The following is a 15395-nucleotide window of genomic DNA, read 5'->3' on the forward strand; positions in this document are numbered from 1 at the left end:
ATAGCAAGTTCTTTGTTGTCTACTAGATGTCCAATAGTGGATAGTTGATCCCTAAGCTCAGTGATCCTCAAGAAATAAGATGTAACTGTTTCTCCTTTATTCATCTTTATATGGTGTAGTTGATTCTTTAGGGTGAGCGCCCTGCTAGTGTTGTTGATTTCATAAATGTCAGCTAATGCTTTGAACATCTGAAAGGCTGTCTCATATTTAGAAATAACTGGTACAATGTGGTCTCTTCCTGAATCCACAATTATCTTAAGGGCCTTCTCACTGTCCTTGCTCCACTGAATTTTCTCTGTATCATCAGAGGGTTCGGGAATTTCACTTTTGACAGGGGAGTCAATTTTATTTTCTTTCAAAACAAGCATGATCCTAAATTTCCAAGATACAAAATTTGATGCTCCATCTAATCTATCTTCAAACCTAATTCTAGTTGCTATTAGGATTATGGGAATGTGATCTTAGTAAGAGCCTGGTGAAAGTTTATGAGATCGTTACAGAATTTTAATATGATCTTCCTTAACTTCGCTCTAATACCATGTTGAGACATGGACCAGCTAGGGCTCGAACCTAGGACCTTCCATACGCTACTGGAGTGCTCTACCATTGAGCTACGGGCCCCTCTTGGACCAGTCCATCGTCGGTCCGGGTGTGGCTTATTTCCAGAACCAACGCCCCCCCTTAAGCCACACCTCTCGTGTGCTTGGGGCTCCTAGCCTGGACCTAGCTCTGATACCATGTTAAGTTCTTTCAAAATTTTGTGATCAAAATAGAAGAGATGGAGATATGATCTGAAAGTTGTATTTTATCTGCTATAGCGTGTTTTAAAGATGCACCACACATTAATTTCAGTGTGTACATCCTCCTCAATGTAAGCATGCAATATAAGTGGATGAGGGGTTACGTAGTGAAGAGATATGTCTTCCCACGTGGGAAGACACATCTCTTCCCTACGTACCTCTCACCACAGTATATAAACTAGTCACCGTTTACTTACCCGATCGGAAGGAGTGCGACTTGTTTGAGAATCGCTTTACCACAATACCATGAACGGTGTAACCGTTGGTCAAACGCGATAAGTTAACTTTGGTTTTATTTATCATTAGTTAAAATTAACATATTAGTATATGTAATCAAAATAATATATATATATATATCGGAAGCATGAAATAGTACGACCAACGTTACAAAATTAACACTATTAATGGTCATTTAGTTAGTCATTAGTCAACTATTGCTTCTTTTATAAGAACGCATAGTTTGCTTTTTAGTTTTAAGCTTTTCATCTTTATTTAGCTTTTTAGCTTTTTAGTTTTCACTTAAACGACTGGTTCTTAATTTAGAACGTCATCTTGTAAACTCTTTATATATGGTTGTATATCGTTGAATAATTTATCCGATTATTTTGAGCAATCAATTTTTCAATTGGAAGGGTGCAGCTGTGTTAGTCGAAATGTGTGAATTTCTTTTCTTTAGAAGCATATCAAAACAGATATTTAGTCCATCAACTTAAATGACATAACAAAACAGATATTTAGTCCATCAACTTCACCAAAGACTCATCCCAGGCCTCAATCATTGTGCCATGCCACACCCAGAATTGCATGTTGTATGTTAATCAATATTACAACCACATATCCACTGTGGGCTTCAATAGGGAGTTTTTATGGTATTATACATTACCAAACCTCTCATGGATTTGAACGCAAGGGTTTTTGCAACAAAACTCCATCGATTCACCCATGTAAATGACATAAGAGAATATGTATATATAAATGAATAGGATTTCTACAACAATTTCAATTGGTCATAGTTTTTCTTGGGTATGAGTATGGGAATATGTATATATAAACAAATAGGATTTCTACAACAATTGCAAATGGTGATTAAATATTAAATATGAACTAGCAATGTTGTGGCAAATATGTTGTCTAGGCCACCTATTTCAGGTATGGTTATTGTTATTCACTTAAACCCTTTCACAAAAGAGGTTTACACAAAGAATATAGGCATAATAAGGATTTTGGATAGATGTATGAAGAAAAAGAAGCAGCTGAGACATAGAAGATGTAAGGGTGCACTTTGGCCTTCCTAAGTCCATAATTTCAGAAAATGACATAACATTTGTTGGTAAGTTTTGGTCTACATTACAGAGCATGGACACAAATCTTAAAAAAGCATAGCCTTTCACAGACAAATAGATGGTCAAGCAAAAGAGGTCAATAGGACCTTGGTGCAGCTCATCAAGGGTTATAACAATAAGTGTCCCAAGAGATGGGATGAATCACTTCCTTACATTCAAAATTCTTAAAATAAGGCTTTGCATTCTTCTACTAATAAGTCACCATCTAAGGCATGTTAGAGCCTTCTAGTCCACTTGATGTAGATTTTGATAAACAAGATGAACAAGTAAGGAAAGATAATTAGTTGCCTAGAGCATCAAAATTTGTTAAAAAAAATTGTAGAAATTTGAGTTAAGGTATATGGAAAGAACACAGAAATTGTATAAAGTTATAAACAAAGGCATGGTCAGCATACGAAGGAATACAAACTTAAGGTAGGGGGCAAAGTTTGGCTTTCCATGGGCAAGGAAAGGCTTCAAAGGGAATTGATGCACCACCGAATCAATAAGTGTTAGTTTGATTGAGAAATTGAGGAGTGTGATTTTCTAATAATAGTAGTAGTTAGAGATGCCATGTTTTATAGGGAAAGGAAACTATAGAATTAATTTAGAATGAGAATTCTTACTTGGCACCTTGGATTGGACCGTATGTAGGAACACATTTGGGTTTAAATCAAAAATAGAGCTAGAAATATGTAATTCCTATTTTCTGAAGTAGTGGAGGATAGTGGAGACATGTAATGGCTGATTTTTGTCTAGAGCAAGGTAGAGTTAGATATATGTAAATTCTTATTTTTTGAAATAGTAGAGAAGAGCAAAGATATGTAATGACTGGTTTTTGGTTAAAATAAAAGATCTTCATTATTTTGAAGTTGTGTTTGAATCTTTATCATTACTGATTTTAATTTGCAGGTCTAAGAATAAAGATTAGTCTACATTTAAATGTTTTGTTTTTATCTGAATTTTGTTTGGCAATGCTTATCTTCACTGCATTTCCCTTCTATTCTGTTGTGTTCATTTGTGTACCTTCAACAGGGTTATTTCAACTAGCAGCAACAGAGATTGCCTGCATCGATTTGGTATCAAAACATCCAAAGATGCCAAAAGCAGAAAATTCATGGGCAGCCTTAGCTTTTATTGAAAAGAGTTATCAATAGCTCAAAGAAGAGTTGTGGCTATGGCTATGGATGTAAAGTGAGGTTGTTTCATGAGGTGACAAAGAGGATTATCAAATTGGAAGAAGAAATACAGCAACGGAAGAGGCAAAAGCAAACAAAAAACAAGTAAAGGAAGTTGAAAGAATTGGTGTTTGAGTTGGAGAAATTATGGTGGACGCTTGAGCAGTCTGAGGCAAGCAATAATGGGAAAGCAAAATAAAATCTGAAGCAAAGGCATACAAGGGTCATAAGATGGTGAAAAAGATTGGTGGGAATAAATACTCACCTTGCGAGCAAGAGCTGATTTCAGAGAGGAAAGGTAAAGAATCTAAGATTGGCTAGAGATAGAACTGCTAGAACAGAGAAAGATTAAATCCCTTAAGGAGTTGGCAAAATTACTAGTGGATTGAAATGTGACAAAGATGAATAGGATGAAAATGTTGAGTTGTATTACCCTAAAGAAGGGAAAAATATTGATGATTACCATGGAAGAGAAGAAGATTTAGAAGACTACAATGAAGAATGATGCAGCCTATCACTATTGCCTGCCCAAAATATTGCAGCTATGGAAGTGGTCCACATTAGAGATGAAGAAATAGAAAGGAAGGAGAATGAAGAGACTTCCTTGATAGGCAAAAGTATGAATGAAAAAGGATATGAGGAGCCCAAGCCTGGTGGAAATCAAGCTAGCAGTGGTGGAGAAGGGGAAGTTCTCATAAAACGGATAACATGGTGAAGAACGAATATTAATGGCAAGATATTGTGAGCATGCCAGAAGCTGATACAGCAGCAAACATAGATGAAGAGAAAAACAGACTTTTGCTTGCCTGTTATAGGGCAACAAGCCATGGAAAAGATACAAACTACAAAGAAGAATTGGGAAGCATGGCTAAATTACATAATTGAGAGAAAGAAGAACCCTACAGGAATTTTATATTCCCTTAATTTGATTTCTATTTTTAATTGTTTGTGTGCAGGTGCAACAAATGGTAACCCAAGCCATATGAAAAGTCAAAATAGCTTTCAAGGGAGGAGGACGAGTAGAGACTGGTTTAAGCTTGCAAGAAGCTAGGAGAATAAAAAGAGAACAATTTGGCAAAGGACCATTAAGGTCCAAAATGTACTTGGAAGGAGAGGAGGAAAATGTGTGGAAAGCTACAAAAGTATCTAACTTCGTGGAAAGGAATATCGTCAACTAATTCTTCAAGTCTAAAGGATGGTTTTACCATCTAAGCCAAATTTGTAAGCATATGTTCACAAACCCTAACCTGGATGTTTGATGCGGTAACACCCTACAGTAAAAGCAATCCTGCATCATTGATTAAAAAAGTGTCATTAGTCGGCTTCTTGAGTTCTATTGGCATTTGGCTTTCATGGAGATGGATTTTGGATAAAACCAGCTGTGAACCAGGAGGCTTAGAAATCTAAAATGTGGAATGAATGTTGCACCACCAAATCAGGGAGTGTTAGTTTGATTGAGAAATTAGTGGGAGTGATTTTCAAAAAATAATGATAATTATAAACTGCCCTGTTTTATGGAGAAATTTAATAGTGTTAGCTGTAGAGTTGATTAGAATAGAAATCTTGGCTAGTGCCTTAGACTGGGCTGTATAGAGGAACAAATTTGGGCTTGAATTAATGGTAGACTTAGAAATAAGTAGATTCTTATTTTCTGAAGTAGTGGAGGGCAGTAGAAATATGTAATGGCTGTTTTTTGTCTAAAATAAAAGGAGATCTATGTGATTTCGATGCTGTGAATCTTCATTATTACTGCATTTAACTTGCAAATCTGAGAATAAAGATTAGTCTAGATCAGTTTGACTGTTATGTTTTTGTTGATTTTTGTTTGGTAATACTTATCTTCACCCTATTTCCCTTCTATTCTGCTCTGTTTATTTTTGTATCTGCAACAGAGTTATTTAACTGTTTTAACTGTTAACAACGGAGGTTGACCAAGTGTTATGTCTTTGTTGATTTTTACTTGGAAATGCTTATCTTTACCCTATTTCCCTTCTATCCTGTTCTGTTTGTTTATGTATCTGCAACAGGGCTGTTTTAACTATTTTAACTGAAAGCAATAGAAGTTGTCTACATCAGCAATTAGGCCATTAAGATATGAACCCTTCACAATTTTGGAGGACGTAGGTGAAAATGCTTTCATATTTGATCTTCTTCCTTTAATGAAGGTGCACTCAGTTGTTTATTGTGAGTACTTGCAAATTTTTATGAGCTCTTAATGCTAGATGAAGAAGAAAAACAAGTACTAACCTCTTTGGAAAAGCCATACTCAACAACGCATGTTTTCTAGAAAAGAAAACGAGAGGAACAAAGAATAAAGTCCAAGAAACCTGGAAAATTGGACGTAGAGATCTAAGAAATATGGTACTCCAAAGAATCTTCCCCCACCTTTTGTCTCATTAAGCTATTGGCAACCAAAAGCTTTCTAAAAAGGGAAATGTGATCCAAAATAGATTTGGAAAGTATTTAGAAATAGGAAAACTTAAATAATGGTGTGACTTCATATTCAGGAACAGGAAACGGTACAACAAAAATAGAGTAGAATGTATTTGGATGGGAAAGCAACCGTGTTAGCATCCAGACAGCACTGTGTCTGCATAGCTATCCAATAATAGGAAACACTTCACTTGAAATACGGATCGTACAGTTGTCATTTCAGCTTATTGTGTTTGCGAAAATTCTTTTAGAGCCCAGGATAACTCTGTTGTCACAGGATATCCATATAAAGAGGATTGTAGATAATTTTAAAGGGGATTGTAGGTAACTTTAAGAAATATTTTGAGTCTTGCGAGAATAAATAATTATTGCAGAATTCAATTGTTAATCATAAGAAGGAGATAATCAGAAGTAGATGGAAGAAATGGAGTCCCATTTGACGTCATTATCTCCCAAGCTAATAAAATAAATTACTAAGGGCATTGCCACCACCACAGAACCAGTTTTTCCTCCATATTAGGGTTTCCAGGATAAAAGTCTGAGTTGTTGTGTGAATTGTTGTAAGTTTAATTTCTGTTTTGGTTAAAATATCCTTTTCTTTTAAAGCAAATTTTATTTGCAAAAGCAAGCAACAAGCAGTTCAATTATTTTGTGATTCTTAAATATAGGTAAGGGTTTACAAATTAACATTATGAACATAAGCAACATTATTGTTAAAATAGATACCAAACATTGTTCATAGCTGTTAAAAGAGCAACCCCCACTCTGGAACGCCAAGGCACCGAGTGGCTCTGTTATTTGAACACCTCAGCCTCCAAAGAGGAGGTTATAGGTTTAAGGTTTAGTTCGTTGACAAAAAAACATGGTATCAGAGCTGCACTAAGAACCCCAAGCAAATAACTTTGAATTTGGGGATGTTGAAAGAACAATCCACATGTTGAAAGAGTAATCGACACCCCGGATGGAAAGAGAAGTGGCTCAATATAGACCATGTTAACCTCAAAATGGAGGCTGTGAATTTGTGTACTAACTGGTTCGTGAAAAATAAAACGATATCAGAGCTAGGAAGCCCAACTGAACAAGTGGTAGTGGAATAACAACCCACACTCTCAACAAGAAATGTATTAGTATCTAGATAACAGCATACAATTGGGAGGTCCTAAGTTGGGTGCTAGCTAGTAAAAGAGCAATAGCACTAACTCGCCAGCTCAAAAATAAAGTATTTCACAAAGCCTCAATTTCAACACTATATCTAGGCGATAGAATCAAAGAACGGACCTAGTAGACAAGAAGTAAGCCTTTACAGGAATATATCGGCTGTGTTGCTGGTGCTGAGCTTCAAGTATCAACTCACGGTTCACATCCACTGCCAACTTTTTCTTCTCGCCCGATTCGTTCCACTCAACTTCGTCCATGGCCGGGACCGAAGAAGACGCCAATCTCACATGGCTTGAGCGCAATGTGCTCAGGCTGGAACAAATAGAGATTTTAACCCCACTATCTCGGAGGGGATTCGTACCCTGGTTTCTGCGGCGGCTCACTTTTGACCAGGTGGCGTAGAAAGATAAGGAGATTATGAGGCCTTGGGTTTTGTGCCATGCAACCAGGTGCTTGCAAGAGAAGGCGCTGAGAGCTGGCCTGAGAGCGGCTCTTGCGGAGGAAGCAGCCAGCATGGCTTTACAGAGGGATGGAATATTTGGCGACTCCTGCTTTCTTCCCTCGCTATTTGTATTGTGTATGTTCGCATTTGGGCCTGTTCATAACTACGGATTACGTTAATTTCTTTCCTGTAACAATTGTGGCAGACTTTGGGATTTTTTCCCTTGTTTGTTTGTTTTAAATGGAATTTGCATTGAACTGTTTCGAAACGCCGCAGTCTATTGACACTCGTTGAAGGCGAACATTTATACCAGGGTCTTATGGGGGACTGATTTTCTATTTTTAAAAGTTCTGTAGAAAAAAATTAATGTTTTTTTAAAATGAAATCAAGTTAAGGTACGTAGTACACAGAGAGAATGGTGGTAATAAAAAGTGTCTCGTAGTGAGTTTAATTAAGTCCAAGAGGTATTATGGTAGGTAGTATTCTACAATGATATAAGTCTCCATGTGTTTAAATTTTATATTTTTAGTCATATGATTTTATATAAGTAAAAATTAATACAATTTATATATCTTTTCTGATATTGAATTTCTTTGTGTTTAAAGTTTTTTTTTTTAAAATTGCTCCTTTTAGTGTGGATGATCCTTCAAAATGTTTCATCATTTTCGGCTCTTACAACACTACGAAGGACAAGGGTTGTATATGTCATGTTGGACATAGATCATGTCTTGCTTCATGGGCCATTATGTGCCCAAATTCATTATTAAGAAAAAATATAATATTTTGTTTAAATAAAAAATGTAAGACGTAGTATGCTAATAGGTATGAGAAGTGTTTTATAATGGTATAAAAGTGTTTCGTAATGTGTTTGATTAGGTTCAAGAGGTATTATTATAGGAGGTATTATAGACTGATATAAAATGTATAAAAGTGTTGTAAGTGATATGTGTCAAATTTTATTTTTTAAAATATATGATTTATATATTATAAAAAATATAAAATTTCGACCTGTTAATGGGCATGCTCGGGTTCATCCGGGACATGGGAAGGAGAGGACGGTAGAGTGATCTAGGTCAATGGAAGGAGGGTACAAAATAAATTTTGGCGAAGCATCAAAGGGCAACCCAGGGGCTTCGGGTGCTAATTGGGTAGCGCGGGACTAGGAATGCAATATATTGGCCTTTGGAGCATGTAAAGTACCAGATGGAATGAACAATGAAGTTGAAGCCCAAGCAACTATTCAGGTGCTTAGAGCAAGCAAAAAGTTGGGGTTGTCAAAAATTCAACTCAAAGGAGACTCTCTAATAATAATTAATGCTATTAAAAATGGAGAAATAAGTGCATGGCCTTTGAATAAACATATATTTATTGCCAAACAATTTGTTTCCACCTTCGAAGAATTCCAAATTGTGCATGTTGTATGATCAAGGAATGAGGTGGTGGATACCCTTTCTAAATGGGCAACCTCATGTAATGATGAGGTAGGGGAATGTGTTTTTGAGGATTTTCGAAATCATACTCTGGATCCTTGGGAGGGTACGTACGTTGTCGTTTGAAGATGCCATCAATGCAAGGTAAGGCAGTGAAGTGTAGTGATTAGGATTCAAAGGGGGAGAGTGCAACTTGGAGTAGAAGGTGTAGGTAATTGTTGTGAGAGACAAGTGGCATCTGAAGTACGATATGGAAGCGACTTTTATGCTCTATACGCCAAAGCGGCAACTACCTGTTTTGGGGAAAATCTCTGAAAAAAGGCTAAGGTTGATCGTTAAATATGAAGAGAAGGCAGTTTTGTAGGTCCTGGAGATGCTTTTGGGGAAGGTATTTGTGCAGATAGAGTATAGGTATAGAATAAATGTTGGCATTGTTGCAATGGTTGTAGCATGGGGTTTGGAGGTACGTTGAAAGGAGGAAATTAAGTGGGTAATGAAGGCCTATGTGGGAGAGGATTGGCTTTATGGCCTTCAATCGATGCTGGCAAGGGTTATTTCAAGCACTGGGTTTGACATCAGAGATGAAGAGAAGAAATCAAAGAATGAAGAAGTTTGTATGTTGATGCCCTTTATCAAGTGGCAAAATGGGGAGAAGAGAGACATGAGGCGGGAAAAGGCAGTGACCGAGTGGAAGGTATTGGTGTAGTTTCTGAGAGCGAAAGAATTGGAGAAGGCTAATAGAAAAAAGCCTAGTAAGCGAGTAGCGGAAACATATGGGTCAAAGGTTGCGGAGGTGGTGACGTTGGCGGGTGGTGAATTTTCTTTGGAGGATTTTTGGGTGAATGGCCCGATGGGGGGTACTGGTGAATAATGGGTTTTTTGTAATTTTCTGAAGGATTTCATGTTTGTCCATATTTTGTAAATTTGTATGGTATAGTTCTAGAAGTATATGCGTTTATTTAGGTTTGTGAATTTGAAGGTAGTTTAAACTTTCTATGATAATGTAATGGTTGATAGGTGAAAATAATGCATAGTGAGTTAGGGGTATATGGTTTCCTGAGTAGCATGGCGGTTTGCGGATGGATGCTAGTTTATTGAAATCAGATCAATATATTTTGATGGATATTGTAATTTTTTGTAATATCTCGACTTTTTATTAATTAAAGATCATTGTTTTGACAAAAATAATAATAATATAATTTGATGAGATGGCTCTGCGTGTGCGTGGATGTCGTGCTAGGGCCGAAGTGCCCTAGCCTGTAATTTGCGCTCTGCTTGCTTCATTCCAGGGGGGGGAGTCTTTACTTGTTGGGGGTCGACTTTTGCTTGCCTGTGGTCGGGTTTTTTGGGTTGCCGTAGGGGTTTTTTGCAACCCTCTTCTGTTTCTTCTACTCTGTGTTGTCGTTGGGGTTTGTGGGGTTTTGGGGTTGGGTTTTCCGCCCCTTTTATTTTTCTTCTTTTGGTATTTTCTCTGGATCCATGGAGAATAGAGGAGTATCCTCTTCTCAGATGGTCTCTGGAGATCTGGCTATGGTGGATCCGTCTCATTTGATGCATGCATGTGGAAAGGAACACATTGGTCATTCCCAATCAAGGGCAGGCGTTTCTTCTTCGAAAGAGCCTTTTCGCATGAAAAAGGTGAATGGTTGTTTGGAGAGAGCCCAAGATCGCCCAGTTCTGGTTATTCAACCTGAGCAAATTTCAAAGGATGTTGAATATTGGTGCAACCATGCTCTCATATGCAAATTCATCGGTCTTCGCCTCTTTATACCTGTTTTAGAGTCTTGGGCACATCGTGTCTGGAATCCTGAAGGAGACATGGAGCTACTTATGGCAGCCAATAACTATTTTCTGGTTATTTTTTCCAACCTGGCAGACAGGAACAAGGCTTTTGAAGGTGGCCCTTATTTTTTCAACCAGGTGGGACTCTTTATTAAACCTTGGCATATTGGCTTTAATTCTGCTGAGGAGCTTCCCTCTCGTGTGCCTGTGTGGATTGGATTGCCAAGGCTTCCGCTGGAGTTCTGGAGAGAAGATATTCTTCACTCAATCTCACTACTTCTTGGTAAACTTGTGGGTTCAGCATCACACACTCAAGATCTAAATGTAATTTCCTACGCTCACATATGTGTAGAAGTTGATTTAAATAATCCTTTGCCAAACTCTATGGAAATCTATTTGGGGACATCTTCTTGGATCCAACAGTTGGACTATGAGACCCTACCATTTAGATGCAAAATTTGTCATGAATATGGTCATTTACAATGGAGATGCCCCAGAAATAAATCTTCTAAACGAACTATTTCCTATCCTCCTCACTCTGTTATGGGGGAAGATAGGGGGAAAGCCCATATGCCTAATGGTCCTGCTAATAAAGATGGCTTCATTCTTGTGAAACCTCGAAATAAAGACAAGGGAAAGAAGAGAACCTGGTTGGATAGGCAAAATGATGTCACCCTAAATAGGTTTGAGGTTCTAGAGGATTTGGTCTAAGAGGAAGGAGTTCCAGTTGAAATGTCCTTAAGTGCTCAATTTCAGCATGAAGTGCTGGATGGGGATTCCAACAAAGAGGGTCGGGCCCTATTTTTAGAGAATCAACGGGATATTCAAATGGTTACGAATTTGCCATCCCATGTTCAAGACAACAGAGATCTCAGTGAGTCACTGGTTCCTGAAGGTGCAGTGGTCATGGCGTCTACTCCCCCTTCCACTACTATGGCTTCAAGTTCAGTGAAGACTAGCAAAGCCCCAACTATTTTAGGCTTGCATCAGAAGATCCTCAAAAAGGGTTCTTTAGACAAACCTTTAAGGAGTGGACAGAAAATGGATCAGGAAAAGGTTAAGCTTATTGGTGATACTTTAGTTGAGTCGGGGTCTGTAAAGCCCATTGATTCTCACTTCTCTCAACCACATAAATGATTGTGCTCTCATGGAATGTAAGGGGTTTGAACAACATCCCTAGACAAAAGGTTGTTCGTAGATTAATTGACTCTGAGTCTCCTGATGTTGTTTTTATTCAAGAAACCAAGATTTCAGTGGATGGTTTGGCCAGTTGTGCTTGTCGTGTCTGGCCCCAAGGCCTTTGGCAGGGAGTGAGCTCTCATGGTAGTTTAGGGGAGGTTGCTTGCTTCTGGAACCCGAGGAAAGTTTCCCCTTTGTGGTGGTTTTCTAGTAGGTCTTCCATTTCTATGGTCAATTCTAGCTTTGAGACAAGAGAAAGATGCCTCTTCTCTAATATTTATGCTCCTACGGATCTTGTGGGTAAGTCTCATCTTTGGGCTCACATCAATTTTGTTTGGGCTTAGGATCCTTTTCTACCCTGGATTTTGGCTAGAGATTTTAATGTTGTTACTAGTTTGGAGGAAAAGCGAGGTGGGTTATTCAGGCTTGATCCTTCCTCAAATTTTCTCAGAGATAATATTGGTCTCTTGAATCTCATCGATGTGATGCCAATTAATGGTGTCTTTACATGGAATAATAGGAGGAGAGGTGTTGAGGCTATCTCTGAAAGACTTGATAGATTTTTGGTTTCCTGCTTTTGGGTGCATGATAGGTGGTCCACTAGTTCAGAAATTTTTGATTGGAGGGGTTCTGATCATTGGCCTATTAAGCTTTTTATTACATCTTTTAGAACCTCCAAAAATCCCTCTTTCAAATTTTAATTGATGTGGCTTCATGATCAGTCATTGAGGGATCTTATGGTTGATTGGTGGTATGAAGGGGTGCCTGCCCATGGGCGGGCTATGTACTCCTTTGGGAAGAGATTACAAAATGTAAAATATAGGCTGAAGAGGTGGAATAAACAATGTTTTGGGAACCTGCATAGACACAAGATGGCAGCTCAATCCAAGCTGGATGAGGCTACGTGTCAAATTAGGGATCAAGGGATGACTATGGAGCTCAGTATGGCCGAGTCCCTTGCTCTTAAGGACTTAGAAGAGTGGGAGTTGTGTGAGGAGATTTTCTTGAAACAAAAGTCTCGTCTGGATTGGCTCCAAGAAGGTGATAGAAACACTGCTTTTTTTCATAATTCTGTTAAGGCTCGTAGGTATGGTAACTCTATTACCTCTCTCATTTCTTCAGAAGGGGTTCATCTTTCATCTAAAGAAGAAATTGCTACAGAAGTTGTCAGTTTTTTTACTAATTTGTTTACCAAAGAGGATCCTAAAGCTATGGTGGAAGAGAGGGCCATCCTAAACTATATTCCCCCTCTTGTCTCTGTTAAAATGAATGATGCTCTCTTGCGCCCCATTTTGTTGTCTGAACTTGAGGGGGTTGTGTTTCAAATGAAAAAAGGCAAGGCTCCTGGCCCTGACGGGTTTCCTAATGAGTTTTTTCAAGAATTTTGGGAGATTATAAAGTATGATCTTCTAGATGTGGTTCAAGAATCTCATAGGAATAAACAAATGCTCAAATCTATGAATTCTACCTTCTTGGCTCTCATTCCTAAGAGGGAGGGGGCTAATAGCTTGGATCAGTACAGGCCTATTGCTCTATGTAATGTTGTCTACAAGATAATCACTAAATTGATTGTTGAACGACTCAAACCTCTCCTTTGCACTTTGGTTTCTTAGGAGCAAGGTGGTTTCATTAACGAAAGACGGATCCTTGATGGAGTTGTGATAGCAATGGAGGCTATTCATTCGATAGCTTCCTCTAAGGAGAAGGCTATGTTTATTAAACTTGACATGGCCAAAGCTTATGATAGGGTGAGTTGGGATTTCTTACAGAACATCCTTTTGGCTTTTGGTTTTGGAGAAGAGTGGGTGAATTGGGTTCTTAGTTGTGTGACTTCTACCTCTTTCTCAGTTCTTATTAATGGGGAACCCTCACAATTGTTTAGAGCTTCTCGAAGGCTTCGACAAGGGGACCCTCTATCTGCCTATTTATTTATTCTCATGGTTGAAGGTCTTGGCAGATTTCTCACTTCCCAAGTGAGACATGGTCTTATTTAGGGCTAGAGTTGGAATAATGTTTTACCTCCCCACTCCCATCTTCAGTTTGTGGATGACACAGGTTTGATGGGCAAGGCCAAAATCAATGAGGCAGTGAATTTCAGGAGAGCTTTGGATATCTATTGTAAAGCCTCAGGTCAGAAAATTAATGAAGATAAATCATCCATATATTTCTTTAACACCCCTTGGCTTATTCGGAATAGGATTTCCAGGATCCTCGGATTTCAGACGGGGTCTCTTCCTTTGTTGTACCTGGGAATTCCTTTAGATTTGGGGGGTCAGCGCAGAGATTTTTGGCAAGGAATTTTGGATAAATTTCGTTGTAAGGTTAATCATTGGACCTATAGGTGGTTATCCTCTGCTGGAAGAGTGATTCTTTTGAAAACTGTGGTGCAAGCACTTCCCATTTATAGGTGTTTTGTGCAGGCTCCTCCCTCTAACTTTGTGAGAGAGTTTGATGCTCTTTCTCGTCAATTTCTTTGGTCTGGTAGTTTCCTTTCTTCTAAGTGGAGTTTAGTTAAATGGGACTCTGTTTGTAGACTGAGACATGCAGGGTGTCTTGGCCTGAGATATATTGCTTTGGTTAGCAAGGCCTTGGCGGCTAAGCTATATTGGAGGTGGTGTAACAGTTAGGATCAGGACTGGACCAAGATTTTAACGCACAAGTATCTCCCTGGTGCTAATGATCATGAGGTGCCTCGTCTTAGTTTAGTGGGCAGGGGCTCTTGTATCTGGGATACTCTTAAAAAAGGTGCCCAACTTATTAAAGATGGTCTTTTCTGGATTTGTAATAGAGGCTCTGAAGCTCTTTTTTGGCAGGACTCTTGGGATGGTCACCCTCCTATTTTGTCTAGTTATCCTCAGCTTCAGCCTCTTTCCAACATTTTCAGTGATGCTGGATGGGTTAAGGTGGAGAATTTTAAAACAATTAGGCGCATTGGATAGGTTGAGGTGACTTGTTGGAAGGATCCTCTTGAATGGCCCTTGGGTGGTTCAGATGAAGATTGTGTGGTGTTGTTTAATATCTTGGAGGGTAGGTTATGTAGTTCCCTCAAGGAGAGAGATATTTTGGCTTGGGGTCCTAATCCAAAAGCCAAGCTTTTTGTTGCTGAAGGTTATGCTCAGCTTGATAGGCAATTGCATGGCCTGACGGATGTTCCCTAGTGGAAGAAGGTTTGGAATTGCTTTTCTTGGCCAAAATGTAATTTCTTCATATGGTTGGTTGCTCAGAGGAAATGCCTCACGTGGGAGAATCTTCGTAAGAGAGGCTTCCAGGGACCATCTAATTGTTATCTTTGTATGCATAATGAGGAAGACTGCTCCCACTTATTTTTTCTATGCCCTTTCTCTAGGGATATTTGGCACAAGTGGTGGGAGGCTTGGCAACATGCTTGTTTTCATGCTACCTCCTTAATTGAATTTTGGGATAGTTTGGGCAGACCCCCAACAAAGACCTCTTTTCTTCAAGTGGCCTGGGCTATTGGGCCAGCTCTTATTATCTGGAATTTATGGCTAGAAAGGAATCAAAGGGTCTTTTGTGGTTCACATATAGGGAGTTCTTAGCTGTGGCAGAAGATAGTTAATAGGCTTCAGGAGACAATCTCGACTAAATGCAATTTGTTTGTAAATGTTGATTCAGGTGATTATGCTATTGTAAGGAATCTGCTATTGGAAAAC

At 38.6% G+C, this 15395-nt stretch overlaps 1 protein-coding gene across 2 annotated transcripts in view; it reads right to left on the bottom strand.

Annotated features, from left to right (window-relative positions):
* The window catches only part of LOC131072938 (protein RETARDED ROOT GROWTH, mitochondrial), a 147268-nt gene extending 139627 nt beyond the window's left edge, over positions 1-7641 (bottom strand). For both annotated transcript variants that reach the window (XM_058009242.2, XM_058009241.2), the window contains exon 1: positions 7012-7641. In XM_058009242.2, coding sequence (XP_057865225.2) covers positions 7012-7406 — 395 coding nt within the window. In that variant the 5' untranslated portion in view covers positions 7407-7641. The remainder of the gene's footprint in view (positions 1-7011) is intronic.
* Between the last annotated feature and the right edge of the window lie 7754 nt (positions 7642-15395).

This window comes from Cryptomeria japonica, chromosome 3, assembly GCF_030272615.1.
Source record: "Cryptomeria japonica chromosome 3, Sugi_1.0, whole genome shotgun sequence".
Taxonomy (NCBI): Eukaryota; Viridiplantae; Streptophyta; class Pinopsida; order Cupressales; family Cupressaceae; genus Cryptomeria; species Cryptomeria japonica.